Genomic DNA, 17767 nt, shown 5'->3' on the forward strand with positions numbered 1-17767 from the left:
GATACTTTTTAATATAAAATATGAAATAAATGGAAAAAAAAATGAATAGAATGTTGGCTTCGATAGCCAGGATCTTTTCGCTATCTTGTCTCATTGTCAGATTCTTTTTCTGTAAAACTTATATTTTTCAAAATTTTCCAGGGTTTCCTCATTCCGTATATCCGAAAACTTCAAATAAATAATTTTAATGTATTTGTATTCTTGTAGAAAAAAAATAAATGTTTGAATAATGATTGAATGATGAATTTTTAATCTATGCATATTTGAAATACATGCATCATTGGATAACTGCGATTTCATCATAATGTTAATCATCGTTTTAATATTTCTATTTTGGATAAACTTAGCCTCGATAAAAACTTTTTCGCGTTCTTTTCTCACCTGTATGAATCGGGCATGCTGGGTATTCCGGGATACACGGCGGTGGGCGCGAATCCGTGATGTATTCTAGGGGGCGAGGGTGGTGCCTGCGGTGGCGGCTGACCTCCGAGTATTCCCGATGGTGGCGGCGGCGGCGTCGGGTGACCAGCAGCCACTAGACTAACGCCGGCAGTGTGTTGCTGTTGCTGCTGCTGTTGTTGCTGTTGCTGCTGCTGCTGCTGCTGCTGCGGCGTCGGATTATCCCTCCGTTGCGTGCGTAATTTCTCCTCGCGCCGCCACTTGGCCCGCCGATTCGAAAACCAGACCTGAGTTAGTGAACGAGAAGACAGACGAAGATACAGGTCAATCGCTAGGCTACGGATAACTTTTCGTATCGGTTGACAATCGTGGACGAAACGGCTCATTAAGAAAACACGTTACTCTTTGTGAACATCTATTACGAATTATAATATATTATATTGAATATATGCTAATTTTTTAATTAATCTTTATGATTATTTCATCAATTTTAATACTTGTGATAAAATATAATAGACCTGTATATATTTGATATGTGCATAAAAAATAATATTATAAAACTATATAACATTTGATACAACTGATATAAAAACATTGAGATGAAGTTATAATTATATAAATAAAAACCGCTATAACGAATACCGTTTTCTTTCAGAAACTGCCAACCACTGTTCTTACAGCCATAAGCCACAAGTATGAAACCAATATGTTCAAGAATTAAAAGGTACAGCAAACTTTCATGTAATAAGAATCCGCAAAATATATAAATATAATTATCAATGAAATATATAAAAATTCACCATGTGTGTGTCTTATAATTCATGAGCAATGAGTAGCCTCTGATCATATATTATAATTGAGACCTTGACGTAGATAGGGAAACACAAAATAATCTTCTAATAAAATTATTCATAATTATTATTTTTCAATAATACATCATAATAAACGAATATTTACTATTTAATATTCTGTCCACGATAATTGCTAACTTTTCCAAGGAAAAACGTGCTATCATTTATTTGACGGTCTCAATTATTCTACTTGTAGTTATATAATCAAGTATTCGGCCAAGGCTGCGAAACGTTGTGCCGAATAGTCACCTGTATTCGCGCTTCTGGTAGGCCGATCTTGCCGGCAAGTCTCTCCCTGGCGAACACGTCCGGATAGTGCGTCCTCTCGAATTCCTTTTCGAGCGCGTCGATTTGCTCATTGCTGAAGCTCGTGCGATTCCTCTGCAGCTTCCTTTTTAGACGTAGACGCGCCTGATCGTCATCGGCGCCGCCTGACACGCTGCCGGCGTTGCTGTTGTCACCCCCGCTGTTCGTCTCGTCCGAATGCGCGCCGCCCTCGAGCTCCGTTACTGTAAAAATAAAAAGTATCGCCGCGCACCGTTATCACGTCTGTTGCACCTAGAGCGATTACGAGAAATTTCTCTTTGTATATGAAAAGTTTTTAAAGAATTTCTGGCAAATTAACTGTCTATTAGATAATATATACAATTAAATAATTTTTATTAAATATATATATATATATATATATATATATATATATATATATATATATATATATATAATTAAATAATAGAATTCTATTGATTTAATCCCTTTATGGAGCAATAAATCTCCAAGAATTTTTGAAATACATCCAAAAGTTTTAAATCAAAATGTATTAAATATTTCTTTTATATATTTTGATTTATCGAGTTTTAATCTGATTGTGAGTCGTCAAACGTGACATGTAAATTGTTATAAGAGTTATAATTTAATAAACTTTCTGGTGCACACATGTCTTCGGTCTATTCGGTTCAAATAAATTGTAAATTTTATAGTTCAAGAACTTTAAAAAAATCAAAATAAGTTTATTTACTATAGTATCAATATCAAATATCATAACACAATTGGTGAATTTAGCTTACAATTTGAATGGAAAAAATTAATTTCAAACTCAAGGAAAATTTTATTAAAATTAAAATTCATTACTCAGGAAAATTATACATTTAGGTAATATACATATAATATTTTTTGTCAAAATATCGATAAAGACTATCTCTCTAAATCTACTTGCGAACAAGTTGAGCTTTTCAGGAATTGTTCTGGGTTGTAACGGCGGAGGAAATCGGCGATGTATTATCAATGTCAGGATGTGTGATAACGTGTGGCACACGATTTGAGGTTTCGCGTTTACTCCCCTTCCTCCCTCTCTTTCTCTGGTTTTCTTATATCAATATCTACATGTGTTATATGCGTCGCGTCTTTGTACGTGTGTCTATTCGTGTGTATGTATGTATGTATACGTGCGGACGCGCGTATGTGAAGGAACACGAGCGATATAGGCAGGCGTCGCCGGGTGAACCTTATCGTCGGTTTCTGGGTGAGCGCGTCGAGGCGTCACCGGGTTTGCTTCGACGACGATGAGGGGTACGGTGCGGAGACATAGGGTAGAGCGAGAAGAGAACGATGAAGGAGAACGGGAGGGGGATGGGGCTACAGGGTGCCCGATAAGACGACGGGCGTCCCGACGCCAGTCGCCGGCCACCCTCCCCCTCCTTCTCTCTTTACGAGATACGCCACTGTCATTTCGCGACTACCTCCTCTCCGTTGGAGAGGCTCGAGTCAGAATCTGGTTCGATGTGACACGCTAATTGTGTCGCTGTTATCGAGATTTAATTATATATTCTATATAATTAAAGTTCTGAATTTTCGAAATAATCATATACATATAATTGATAATAAGAAATAACAATTTTTTAATTTTTTTTATTTCTGTTGATTGGCTTCATTATATTCAGAGGTAGCTAGAAAATAGTATTTGTTTTATCATCTTTTCTTATTACATAATTTCACATAAGATTTGAAATAAAAACGATATTTAAAATAATTTTTGCAAAAGTTTGAAAATTTTAAATATTATTTCGAAAAATGTTTGATATTTCTATTAGAATTATTCTATTAGAATTATATATTATTATATATTATGAATTATTATAGTTAATAATTTTATTCATTGCATTTTTCAAATAGATAGTTTCTATATTTGCATATTTTTATATATATCATTAATGATATGTATAATTAAATTATATAAAATATGCAAAATAGAATCTATTGTATTCAATAGTAAACTCAGTAATAAACATATTTTAAATATAATTTATTGAAAATATATACTGTATTTCACATTTAAATAAAACATTATTTAAAAATGTATATATATATATATATATATATATATATATATATATATATATATATGTATGTATTTCAAATATATAAATGTGAAGATGTATCGTTTGACAATAAGAAATTACGTTAAAATATATTTATTGGTGCAAATAGGTATACATACATATACATACATATATATATATATATATATATATATATATATATATACATAATATTTAATTTATTTTTAAGATGTGAATAGCATTAGTATCTCGATATATTATTTTCCTGCAGGATAAAAAACGAGTACATACAACATGTTAAACACGTAAGAAACTATATGTAAATAACAGAAATAACTGTTATCGTTGAAATTGCTGTGTAGATATTATCGAGAGATAATATCGAGTAATGATATTACATTTTCTATATCTATGACGTCAGATTACAAGTACCCGCGGAACTCGGGGATAACGAAAACGTCTGTAATAATCGTCGTATAAGCGGCAAAATCCAAGATACACATCTTCCCGATTCATCCTTTCGTTCCCCTCCGCCACGTGATTCGCTTGAGGAAGCTGGCAGACGGCCACGCTAGTAGCGGCAAAGTTCTCGCGGCTCGGTAGGGTTGGTTGTCTCGAACTTCTGCCCCCGCGTTGAGGGGAATCGAGTGCGAGGTTAGCGTACAAGTTCTCCGCGGTCTTCGTTCCCTTCTCTCTACCTTCCTCTTGCGTCCTTCTCCTCAGCCACCAGCCTCGGGTCGTTCCTGCGTAACCGTGTACTGCAAACGATATCTTTAGGGGCGGCCCTCCGTCAGTATCTACGACGCGGGGTAAACGTTACGAGGGTGTCTTAAGCGGTAATTAAAACCGCCTTATCCTCCTTCCCTCCCCCTACATTTCCTTTCTCCTCCCATCCTTCCGAGCCTTCCGTCGGAACTTGAGGAGCAACTTTGGGCCTTCGCGGTTGCTGGATCTCGTCTTTACCATCACGACCGAATCGCGCTGCTCATCGTTTCTACGCGGTGTGCTCGCGACTTTAGCAGCGATGCAGAGCATTTAAAGGGAAGAGATTTGCCGTCGGAGCAACTATATAAGATAGGGTGAAAGACAAGATAAATCGGCAACCAGAAATTGGTACACCATATTCTACATACGGACGATTCCCAGTGATAAAATATCGTAATTAAAATATTAACAAACTTTTTGTTACACAAAACATGTCAGAAAAAATTTTTCCAAAAATTTTTTGGAGCAATATTTTTAAACGTAAGATTTAGAAAATATTTAACTCGGATATAACATTAATATTATATTTAAATAAAAATTATTAAATTGAACAATACTTTACTTAATATTATACTGAGTACTTATTAATATCTTAATATTTTCTGTGTAGTAAAACGAGAAAGAAATGCAAGTCAAGCAAAGAATTAATTCACAGTATGTAAAGGGAATACATTTATAAATTACAAAAGATATACATATATTTTAGTTGATGATTTATATCTTTCTTTCAATTTGATTCAATTTTGCCCTCTCTTTGTCGATTTCACGCATAAATATTGTCTCAAATCATTCGCTTGCATATTTTAATTAAAAAGACCGAACTTGAGAGATGCTACAAATGTCACAGCATTAAATATATTTATACTACTTTTTGCGGACAAAAAAAAAATATATAGATAGATGAATAAAAATCTTTCAAGGGGGATCTGAAAGAGGGGGATCTCCGTGCTAAAGAACGTTTGGAAGATAGAAGCTAAACACGCGGGACCATTTTTGCCCATGGAGGGGAATCCACGTCATCCAGGCAGCTTCTCGTTTTTCCCCCTGTCTTCCTTCGTTTCTGGCCCCAACCAGATCATTCGCATCTTCCTTCAACGAATTATCCACCAACCGGGGCTGCCGCGCGTTCGAGCGTGATGGCGGAACTGTGTTCATGGTTTAAACTATACCAACGTCGTTCCGTGTATTCGATATTCGATATTGTACGTGCAAGATTCTTGATAATGTAGTTTGCACTCTTATATGTTTAATGTGGATTAAAAAAATGTACAGCAATTTTCATAGGTTATTTAAATAAAAATATATAAACCTTTTAAATGAATTTAAAAACATACAGTGAAATTTTTAGAACATATATTTTACCAATAATTACTTTTTTTAATGTATTTATTATAATGTAGAAATTATATAAATATATATGTACTCTAAACATATTTTTTTGTTCTGATAATTATTTGCCTTTAAGTAAAATATATTAGAGTCTAAAGAGTTGGATACATAACAGATTATTCGTCTTATCTCTAATTTATTCTATATCTTATATTTTTTATTTTCTGAAAAGATATTGCATCTCTTTTAAAGAATCCAAGAAAAACTTTCCATCATGTGAAACAATAGCGTCAGTTCTTTTTATAAATCAAAAACGCGGAATCGTTAAAACGCGTCGCGTCTTCAGGTCGTAGAGTCGAGTATACGCGATCGACGAGAGGACGAGAGAAGGGACGTTTATTAACGTCGATAATGGACTTGGTGGTGCACTTAGCTAAACGCTTTAAAGACCGCGTCGAGAGAGCGGTATTGTACGCGAACGTGCGCGGCCGCGACAATGCCTATTGCAATGAGGTCGCATTGTGACGATTCGTATCGGTAGTTTACTTTCAATCGTCGCGCGATCGGCCCGGGAAAAGGATCGTCGAGAGCAGCCCGTAAGAATAACAAGAGCGAAGAAACAAAAGTTGCCTGGAGAGGGGAAACCGATTTGAGCCGCAACGCGAGAAAAGGAAGAGAGAATAGTGAGAAGCTCTCTTTCTCTCTCTTTCTCTCTCTCTCTCTCTCTCTCTCTCTCTCTCTCTCTCTCTCTCTCTCTCTCTCTCTCTCTCTCTCTCTTTCTCAAAAGTTTCTGTTACCCGCGTGCCCTCCTAACTCGACCACGAGAAGTCACTCGAATGAGAAATAAAAAGTAAAAGGAGGAAAGAAAAACACACTCGGCAGGAGAGGACCCTAAGCGCTTCCGATCTACTTCTCTTCTCTTCTCCTCTTCCTCTTCTGCTGGTTAGGTCTACGACATGGGCTATTGCCATAAGTTCAAATTCATGCGTCACGTGATTGCAACTTGATGATCGAAGAAAACAATGCTACACTTAGGGAAACTTTACACATAGGGTAAACGGCACGTGGTCCACTCTCGTGCGTACTACGCAATCGATTCTCGTCGAGAGATGCACGTTCCCTCCTTCAGTCCTCTTGGATGACGAACACAGTGGCGAACACAAAGTGGCAAGCACCAAGTGGCCAACCTTTCAGACCGCGAGCTTCGTCGAAGCATGATTAACGTGACTCTCGTCTGGGAAGAGAAACGTTTTGTGGCTCGTGCGACGAGAGATCGAGCTCCCGAGGTACTGGAATGAACGATCAGCGAGAAACACAACGTGCATATACATTCTTTCATTGTACATTCATCCGTTCTTAAATTATTATACATTTATAATTTGTTTGCTAAAGCTCATTTTAAACGACTTATAATTTGCGAAAATTCTATTTATAATTATATAACTGTATCTTCTTCTCTGTATTTTGATTATATATATATTACATATTTACATATTTAAATATATTTATAATCTTGATATTTTGTGTGTTCTAATATGTATTTCTATACACTATATGTGTATTCTGATTTAATTTAAATGTTTTCAAATTCTATTACGATTTATAAGCCACATGTAAAACAAATTTAAAGAAATTAATTAATGCTGACAATAAGTTAAGAATAAGAAAAAATCTTTTTCCCAATTATTATTTTCCAACTACTTCAATACTAAATATATAAAAATTTAATAAAAAAAATAATATCATAATATATTTTTACATAATTCCGAATTAAAACATTTATTATACATATATTTGCTTGAACTATTTTAATTTCTTAACGTGCAAACACATACAAGTGAGAAGCTTCAAAATTAATACAATTATAAACCACAGATCTTTCTTTACTTCACAATCCCTTAAACTAGTTTTGCATGAAAGACGACAATCCCGAGCCAACACTTTGACTAAAACGTCGAGCATGTAAAGGACATTTTACGGTTACTAAGGCTAAACATATGAGACCGGAGGGACTCACGGAGGGAGGAAAGCCTCGGGTAAAAGACCAGATGCATTCCGCGTCGAATGGCATCAGAATGGCAGCGATGATACAGATGTTACGCGCGCGCGCACCATGTTCATTCAGACGAATAAGAGTCAACGTCGGCACGGAAAGTCTGACGGCCATTATTATTAGGGGGCCAGCTAATAACGCGTAATGCCAACCGCGGCCGCCCTTTTTTCGTGCATTTTTATTAGCGTATTCTACCCTCCTCAATGTAGAGAGTAACACTTCCCCTCGTTATATGTACGTGCGATGCTATAGGTGCGCGATGTACGCGAAAGCAGAAGACAACAGATCGGGGTACCACCCGTTTTGGTGCGACACCTCGCACCCCTCGGGATGACGATTATCGTTTTTAACCCGACTAGAAAAGCCAGTCGACGACAATGGCCGGCCATGATGCGTTAGCAACGGCCATCCAGATGTCGTAAAAATGGCGCAAAGGGGGCGGGAATGATAGGAAGACACGGGTGAAATATAGTATAGATAAATAATATATAAACAATTTCAGAGAATCCAATATTTATCAGGATGACAACGGTACTTGAATTAAACAAGACTAATTGTAAATAGAAAACTTCAACATGATTACTTGGTGGATCACATATTTTATATTAATACTTTATAACTATGTAATATTTTTAAATTTCAATATAAAGTAAAAATATATAATAAAAGGACATTATATGTAAAAAAAGAACATTATATATAATAAATATAATATAAATATAATGTAATGTAAATATATAATATAAATATATAAATATATAATAAATATATACTAAAATATAATAAAATTATTTTATTTCGTATAAACATATGGCTTTAAAATTATTAACTTGGAAAATTATTATTGCATATATGCAAAATGTTGTGTTTTAACTTAATTATAATTAGAACATAATTTATTAATACAGAAATCTATTAAAATTCGGAAAATGCGATTGATTTTTCAATTAGAAATTTAAAATATCTGCGAAGGATCATTTCCGAATAATAGAATTGTAGGGGCAAAAGAGAACTCTCTCCTCTCTCTCTCTCTCTCTCTCTCTCTCTCTCTCTCTCCTCTCTCTCTCTCTCTCTCTCTCTCTCTCTCTCTCTCTCTCTCTCTCTCTCTCTCTCTCTCTCTCTCTCTCTCTCTCTCTCCCCCTCTCCCTCTCCCCCTCTCCCTCTCCCTCTCTCGCTCTCTCTCTCTCTTGCTGCGAAATTGCGTATCGTATCGCTCAAGAGCGGATAGGAGTAAGAGGTATAATCCGTTCCGACCTAGTGCCTAATCCTATGTACAAATTTATTGGATTTCCCGTCCCTTAATACCGAATATGCGACGCGCGTCGAACTTTCCAACGTGAATCTACCGAAAATATATCTCCTGGATTAGAGACCATTTTCCAATTGAGATACTAAATGTTGCATAACAATGAAATTATATTTTTTGCAAATTATATTATTTGCAAAAAGATAGGAATAATCAAATATATCCGACACGTCAAGAGATAATTCGAGATAATTTCGATTTTTGCTTAAACAATGTAAACACTGCAAATTATCTATATATTATTTGTTTGTTTAGATTATTAAAACTCATAAAATTTGTCTATAAAAAAATTAATTTAATTTTATAGACTATATCTATTACGATTATGTCTTGAAATCAGAATCACTTTAATCTTTTTCTTATCATTACTTATAATGTTAAATTATATACTAAATTTAATGTAGGCACACATTTACATATTGACTTATATATTTGTCAATTGGAAAATGATGATTATAGCCACAATGGGAATGGAAAAGCTTCATGGGATTATAATGGACTCTATGGCGATAAACTGATGCGAAAATTAATGCGACATTCCAAGTTAAATTGAGCAGTACAGGTGATCTTCCCTCTTTCCTCGTTCAACTTACTCAGCCGATGCTGAATGATTAACAACGTTTGAATAATTCGATATAGGAGCGTGACGATCTCCACCGCGTTGTGTAAAATTGTATTCAAAAGAGTTAATACATTCACTGGCTCGTCGATGACGAGCGGGGAACAACGGTGAACGAGTTCCGGTTATAGCGGGCGCTTTCCAGCCGTGTTAAATGGCTGGAAAGAAACGAGGTGTCGACCCCGGGCTGGATTAAAGGCTAAGCGGTATAATATGGACTGTGCTCTGGTTATGCCGACCGTGCAACGAAACTGTTAGTATGAGCGTACAGATATACATAGATACCTAATCGGTAGCCAGTGAACGCGGAAGAATTGTACGCGTACTACGTTTTAACATTTCATACACACAGTTTGTGGAGCCAACACTTTCAGTATAATAATATAACGATGGTATCTTTTTAATCATATTATATCCAATGCTATTTTTCATAAATCAGTTGTGTCAATCACGATATTTTGAAGAGTTGTGTAAGATATTATATATAAGATTTAGTTCTTTTTTTTTGTAAGGTATTATATATAAGATTAGGTATCACACTGGTGATACATTGATTGGAGCTTGTCAACTGATTGCAAAATAATATATACCTATATATATATAATATGATATCTTGCTGATATTTCGTATATGTATATGCTATATTGTGAAAAAAATTAATTGTAGCCAAATGATAAGGTTCTTAATAAGATAACATGCCTAAAGAGACGTACATACGTGCTACGATAGAATTATACGGCTGATTTTGACCTCCAAACTGTCTCAAAAGGCTAGTAACCGTAACATCGAGGCAGGTCTCACGAGTTAACGGGATAATATATCGGACAAACGTTAAAGGGAGACATGCGAAAGGCGGGAAGAAGTTGAAGAATCGATCAAGCGAACGGACAGACGCCGAGAAAGACTGACGAGGGAGAAAGAGAGGGAAGCGCGTAAAACGAGGCAAAGGGGAGAGCGCGGGCGATGCAGAAAGGAAAATATTGGAAACTCCATTAGCGGCAGTGCAACCAGCCGTACACTGGAATACCTAAGCAGCTCTTATAGAGAGAACGAGAGGTGAATGAAGACCGAGGGAAGTCGACTATGGGGATTATTGCGCGATTCATTTGTAACATTCTCCCAGTTTCCAACAGTTAGCGTCATATCTCTCCTTTTTGGGGTCTCTTCCTGTCATCTTTTCTCATTGTCAGTTTCGTTCTGTAAATCTTTGCCAAATTCTTTGTATTTAATATTTTGATTTTCTGTGTGTTTTATATCTTCTTTCTCTTCTTTTTTTCACTTGTTAATAAGACAAATGCTTTTATGTGTATGCTTTAATGTGATTAAATATTCCTTTAGAAATAAAAATTAATGAATGTACGTAAATCAAATTGTAAATATTTTAAATATGTTAAAATAGATATATTTCATTCACACAAATCATACTCTTTTACTAAACTTCATTTCTTTTACGCAGACAAAAATGTCGAAGCATTTTAATAATTGCTGAATTACAAGCAATAAGAAAACTTTCCTACCATGACTTTAGATCTGTTGAATTTACCTAATCGAACTTTTATTCGATAACTTTTATAAGACAGATGTCAAATTAACCAAAAGAATCTTTATACGTGAAAAATAGACGCCACAAAAAATTTCAAATCTGTCAAATCAAAAGCGAAAGGATACTTTGGATACTAGTATATTGAATACTCATATTTCTCGGGATTGTTACAGCGGTGCCCCGCTGTATACTAATTCTTTCTTATTCTATTAATTCTATTTTGCCTTTTTTTTCCCCCTTTTTCTTAATTCGACGCGCGTCACGCGGAACAACGGTCGCCAGCCACTAAACGCCGTGAAATCGCTCGGCGATAACGCGGATCTCGCGGCGCGCGGAATTCACGTGATTACTTCCGGCCTCTTGAGCCGCGATGTACTTTTGCAAGTTTCGCCTCGAGATTTCTCTCCTCCCTCCCACCTTCCGATCTCGCGCGCGCTCGTTCTCTTCCCCCTCCCCCACCTCCTCTACCTTCTTCCGCTACGAGATACGGTTAAGATCCGTTTACGCGTCGCGTTACTTCCTCTCATCCGGATTTCCACGAGGCTTTTCTCCGCGAATCTCGGAATATCACGATTGATAGTTATTCGCAAGTTCGCGCATTGGTTTCCAAGGATTCTAATTAGACGAAAGGTAATGCTTTTTTTTTGAGAATTAATAAGAAATATTATATTCATGTCATTTAATGTTTAAATATCTGTCATTGAGTAATACACTATAATATACTCGTATACTAATATATATATTAAGTAATATACAGGGTGAGGAAAAGTATGGAAACCCTGAAAAATCTCGAAAAATATAAGTTTTACAGAAAAAGAATCTGAGGCAAGATTGTGGAAAAAAGGATCCGACCATCCAAGGCAAGGTCTGTTCATTTTTTCATTTATTTCATATTTTATATTAAAAAGTATCGTAACAAACTTTAAAATATCTCAGGAAATTCTTAACCAAAAAAAGTTTTATTATAGTTTTGAAAAGCTTTTTCGAGGTAAGTTACAAGAATATGTAATTAAAAATAAGTTTTTAATGTTCCATTTAAAAACTTGAAGGTGACCTTCACGTGATCTTCAAGCGATTATTCAAGGTTAAGTCAATGGCACCTAACCATCTTATATCCCTCTCAAAAAATCATACAACTTTTGTCTGAAACATTTTTCTGTAAAACTTATATTTTTCTAGATTTTTCAGAGTTTCTATACTTTTTCCTCTGTGTATACCCTATACAGGTTATGTAAACTGTCTTTAAGAATTTATCTGATTTACTTCAATTACTTTTAATATATGATAAATATTTATATCGATTTTATATAAGGTAAAGATTACAATTTAAGATAATTTTTCAGCAGATCTAAGCTCATATAATATACGAGATTGGAGAGAATTTTTTTTTTAATTTAAAATTAGCAAAAGTAAGTAAATAAAAAAGAAGATATATACTCTTTTGAGAAAATATCTGTTCTTAAAGAGTTTCCATGTTACCACTGAAGCTTAACTGAACACGTGTTCTTTTATCGACGATGTAACGACCGAAGTACCGTGATAGAGGGCGATTAAACCAAGGGTTGAACTTCAAGGTGCGCTAAATACGTCGAGCAAACTCAGACTCCTATACACAGTTGGTTAAATCGGCAAACATTGACTGACTTTACACATTTCGTGTTAATTTGACGATGTCAAAGATGTCTTCTCGTCATTGACAGTGCCAACAGTTCAGAAACCTATCGCAAGCATGCATTAACTCATTCAAAACGATTGAATGTGTGTTTAAGTAATTAATATTCTTAGTTTGATGTATTTTTCCTTTTATGAAATAAATCCACAAATTTTAATAAAATAGACATGGTATGTAATCGGCTTAGCATTATATGGTTAACATATATTAATTCGAATTTAATGCAACTCTAAAAATCTTAAAATAATTCCAATTTCCATTTTGTTATTTTTGAACGTCTTCTGATTTTGAAATCCTTATTATAATGACTATTGATTAGTTTTATTCATCCAATGTCTGAATAAAACTAATTGTAAAATGCGTAAACCTAATTATTTTCTCACACTATCGGAAAAAAACGAGCAAAGTATATTTAATTATCCAGTTAACAAGGATTCAAAATTGAAGCTCATTGTTAATCGACGTGACCGCGAGCAATCTCGCGTCGATGCCACAAGTCGTGCACGCCGGCGTGACCGGAATGTAAATCAAAAGCGGTTTCGAAACTCTTCCCCGATGACTGAATGCGGCGCGATGGAAGGCCATAATTCGTTTACGAATTGCAAAACGAGCCTTCTGGGAGCGCGCAACTGGTAGCCAAACAGTTTGCACGACGTCACGCACCCCCGTGCCACGTCCCAAGGGTGCTACAAAGTAAAATCCGGCAACGAGCGATGCTTTTACGCCGACGGACCTCGGCGGTGAACTGGCACAAATCACTGAAGAATTTCAAACTTCAAAGAATTTAAATAATGTTTGATAACTTCTTTTTTACAAATCATTTTGTACTATATTTATAATTAATCTTTTTAAAAATTATGTAAATTTTTGAGAAATAATTCATTGTAAACCATGCAATTATATCTTTTTAAAATCCTATAATTATCACTTCATCTTGCACGAATTAGAAATATAAAATTGATAATAAGGATAATACAATAGTTACAATAATATACAATATATGGTCAGTGCAATTAAACGAGTTTAGATAAATTATTATTAGTAAATTCATCACCGCGAATCGATAAAAAAAGCCTAGGTAGTTGAATTAGTTTACAAACTCCTTTGAGATAGTTTACGACCGCCTAGTCCCTTCGAACATGTAATTATCCGAATAAAACGTTGCATGCAGATGGGCTAATTTATTTCCTCGGAGGCGCATTATGGATCTCTGGAATAGACGTTTTGTAGTCGATATAAGTCATTGTAAGTCAATGCAAACGTCATGTCTGATTTACGTAAAATCTTTTACAGCGGTTTCATGAGAAATCTCCCTATGTTTCATGGGTTTGATTTCTCTTTATAGATGAGAGCGAAACTTACATCGCAAGAGACTATGAAATTGATTTTTTTCGAGGACAATGTTTTGGCACTTATGCCAAAATGTATTCTTCTATTCTCTCAGAATAAATTTTACAGTTTTCACCTTATAAAGAATATTTAATATCTATTATAATATGATAATAAATATAAAAATATAAACCATATATTTATTCAATAGTTTAATATTATTAGATTATTATAGATTATAAAATTATGAATTTTCAAAAAATGTCGATAATCTTATTAATTTTATTATATATTATTCGCATTGCATTCATTAGTAAATAAATTTGAAATATTTATTTTAAAATTTATACACATTTTATTTTCTAATTATATTACGAGTTTTAATATATCGTATAATCATAATTTTATAAATTAAAATTTGGAAAAATTTGAGAAAGAATGTTAATGAATTTATGTTATGTACGAAGAAAGCTTCACACATTGTATGCCTTTCTCCGACTTTCTCTCTCTCTCTCTCTCTCTCTCTCTCTCTCTCTCTCTCTCTCTCTCTCGCTCTCTCTTTCTTTCTCTTATCGTAATATCTTTAACAATGTTACTGATTCATTTTAAATGTGGAGCAGTTGAGTACGCGCCTCCAACCCGATGATCTTTCCCTATCTCCTTGCGGGTGATCGATATAAAATTGCAGTGGAAACAAGGCGGCGCGACGCTCAACACAAGCGATGTTGTTTCGCGTTCCCCGGAGGGATCTGATTGCAAACGAATGCGGCGGGGTTACGGTCTCTCCCTTCATAGACGATTAATCCAGTTTACTCGCAGACGTTACCTCGCCATGGGGTTCTTGTAAGCCGAGAATCCGCACAAACGTTCCTCCCGCGCTTAAATATATTCAATTACGAGGCTCAAACCTATGTGCCTCATTGTCTCTCTTTCTATCTTACAGTCTTGTTGTTTTCCTTTTTCACTCGCGCGACTGCAATCCTGACTTTCCACTTCCGTTTTGGCCTCTCTTAAAAATACAGATTTATGCGCTGACGATCTCGGTAAACTCTTCGGTATAAAGTCGGCCAGAATGTCTTACGAATAATACGAGATGCAATAGCCTACGATTAAAGTGACTATGCGTCTAATAAGTGCCTTGCAGTTTTTCATTCAATATTAGCTACGTAAAGAATGTTATTTGCAAATTAATATAACATTAATAATATATACCTATATAAGAAGATACATAGAGTAATGATTAAAGTGTTTGATTTTTTTTTTAACAGACGCATAAAAAATATTGCATTTTTCAGACAAGTGGAAAAGAGATAAATATAAAAAAGAGAATATCTTATATATATATAATAACAGTTTGCTGTGTTAGAACTTTAATAATGTATTGCCGAATATGGAAAGAAGAATCAAAGCTTTCGACAGTCTCGCATGAAAAGTCGAGATGTCACGATTCCACGATATTTCCCGATGTTTTCCACTACCAGGCTGACATGCCACCAGGGTTAGATGATAGAGCAAGAATAGAAAACGTCGGGTATAACGAAAACAACAGGAAAGAGAGAGAGAGAGAGAGAGAGAGAGAGAGAGAGAGAGGGAGGGAGGGAGAAAGAGAGAAAGGGGGACAGAGAGAGAGAGAGAGAGAGGGAGGGAGGGAGAGGAAGAGGGAGAGGGGGAGAGAGAGAGAGAGAGAGAAGAGAGAGAGAGAGAGAGAGAGAGAGAGAGAGAGAGAGAGAGAGAGAGAGAGAGAGACAGAGAGACAGAGAGACAGATCGAGAGAGAAGAGGGTCACGATATAGGGGAGAGGGTGCAGAGCGAGAGAGGAAAAGAGAGTTAAGCCTGCAGGCTGCAGACAGAGGCGAGCAGCGGTAGCGGCAGCGGCAGCGGCAGCGGCGCAAAGCGAAAGCAGGAGGGAGACAGGCATCTCGCCCTTCTTTTGTCCCTGGGCTTCGGCCCGATATTGAAATGGAGTCGTTGAGTGTGAATAATTTGCTTTGCCCGGGCCCACCCCTCCACCGCCGCCGTCGTACCGTCTCTCTCTCTCTCTCTCTCTCTCTCTCTCTCTCTCTCTCTCTCTCTCTCTCTCTCTCTCTCTCTTTCTCTCTCCTTTGCCTCTTTCGTTCTCGGCCCGACTCGGCGCGACTACCACCGTGATCGGTCCCCCCCTCGTGTACCCTCGCGGTCCCCGTCAACCCCTGTGCAGTAGCGGCGCGTTTATTTCGCGTCGCGTTGGAGAGAGTTTCGCGATTTCCGTAGTCGCGAATCGAACTCTTTTTCCACCGTCTTCTACATCGGACCGGCCAAGGGTGCGGACCGAGTTCTCTTAAAGTCACATTGTTGGAGAACAATATCCAGGATACATCTTGTTAAAACTCTCTTTGCATGGAGAATTATTTGAAAGCAAATCATATGTAATATATATACTTGTAAAAGATCGAAGAGCTATATTTTTTATAAATTAAATAATTTTATAATTTCAAAAGAATTAATAAAAAAGTATAAGATTAAACGATGTTATTTATTTAAAATATTTAAAAAAGAAACTTAATATTTTTTTAAAAGATTCAGGAACTTATAAATTTGTTTTACTCGTGTTTAATAAACATTTTGAATGTGATAATAAGATCTTATAAGATTGTACAAATTATTGAATTATTTTAGACCACGAAATACTAAATACTCATAAAATATGCTATCGGAGTTACTTTTGTCTGCCAAAAGTTTGATGTATAATTCGATTAAAAGTCTCCTTTCGTACGAACGATGTGAACGCCGATCGAGGAGCTCGTTGTACGCACGTATCTCTCGCAGTGACAGAGAGAGAGAGAGAGAGAGAGAGAGAGAGAGAGAGAGAGAGAGAGAGAGAGAGAGAGAGAGAGAGAGAGAGAGAGAGAGAGAAAGAGATCGGTCATTATAAATTCCTAAGTATTGTCGCGATCGATCGATCGAGCGACCCTGGTGCATCGGGCGATTCCATTCCTCATTTCTCGGATGCTGGTCAGATCGGGTACGCCGCGTCGGTGAATTGATTAGCGCGAATCATCGTCACGCGCCGCGCCGGCGAAATCCATGCATGGAATGGGCGACACGTACGACACGCATGCCACGCATGACGAGCCGCACGGTCGGAGTTAAAATTACATCGACGTAATCGTCGCATAACGCGGTCTTGCTTCGACCCGTAAAATATGTTAACTAACTCGATCGTCGGTCACGGCTGATGAGAACATCGATGATGGATTAGATAAGTCGAGAACGTTTTTCTTAAAATTCAAATCATTATGCAAAATTGGAGCATTTCTATACGATGCTTGGTAGCAGACGTATTTTAGCGAACGTACGATATGCTCATTGTAAATTATAATGAGTCCAGCTGAATAAAAATGCCTTAAAACATTAATGACAATATAATATGAATAATAATAAACCTCATTCTTTAATTAATTTCTTATTAGACTTTATTTTAATAGAATTTAAATATGTGACATATTGTGTTTTTTTTTTTTTTTCGAGATAGAATGTTCATCCAATATTTTAAATCTTGTAATAATGTTAATGAAAAAATTCGATA

General features: G+C 36.0%; 1 protein-coding gene across 3 annotated transcripts in view; it reads right to left on the minus strand.

Annotated features, from left to right (window-relative positions):
• The window catches only part of LOC140669737 (paired box protein Pax-6), an 87702-nt gene that overhangs the window by 4919 nt on the left and 65016 nt on the right, over nt 1-17767 (minus strand). For 2 of the 3 annotated variants that reach the window (XR_012047396.1, XM_072899802.1), the window contains exons 7-8: nt 1500-1759; nt 382-686 (exon numbers count right to left, since the gene is read on the minus strand). Coding sequence is in view for 2 of the 3 variants with exons in the window: in XM_072899802.1 (XP_072755903.1) it covers nt 382-686; nt 1500-1759 (565 nt within the window). In the remaining variant the exon portion in view is untranslated. The remainder of the gene's footprint in view (nt 1-381; nt 687-1499; nt 1760-17767) is intronic. The other variant, XM_072899803.1, reaches the window with a different exon arrangement.

This window comes from Anoplolepis gracilipes, chromosome 9 (assembly GCF_047496725.1).
Source record: "Anoplolepis gracilipes chromosome 9, ASM4749672v1, whole genome shotgun sequence".
NCBI lineage: Eukaryota > Metazoa > Arthropoda > Insecta > Hymenoptera > Formicidae > Anoplolepis > Anoplolepis gracilipes.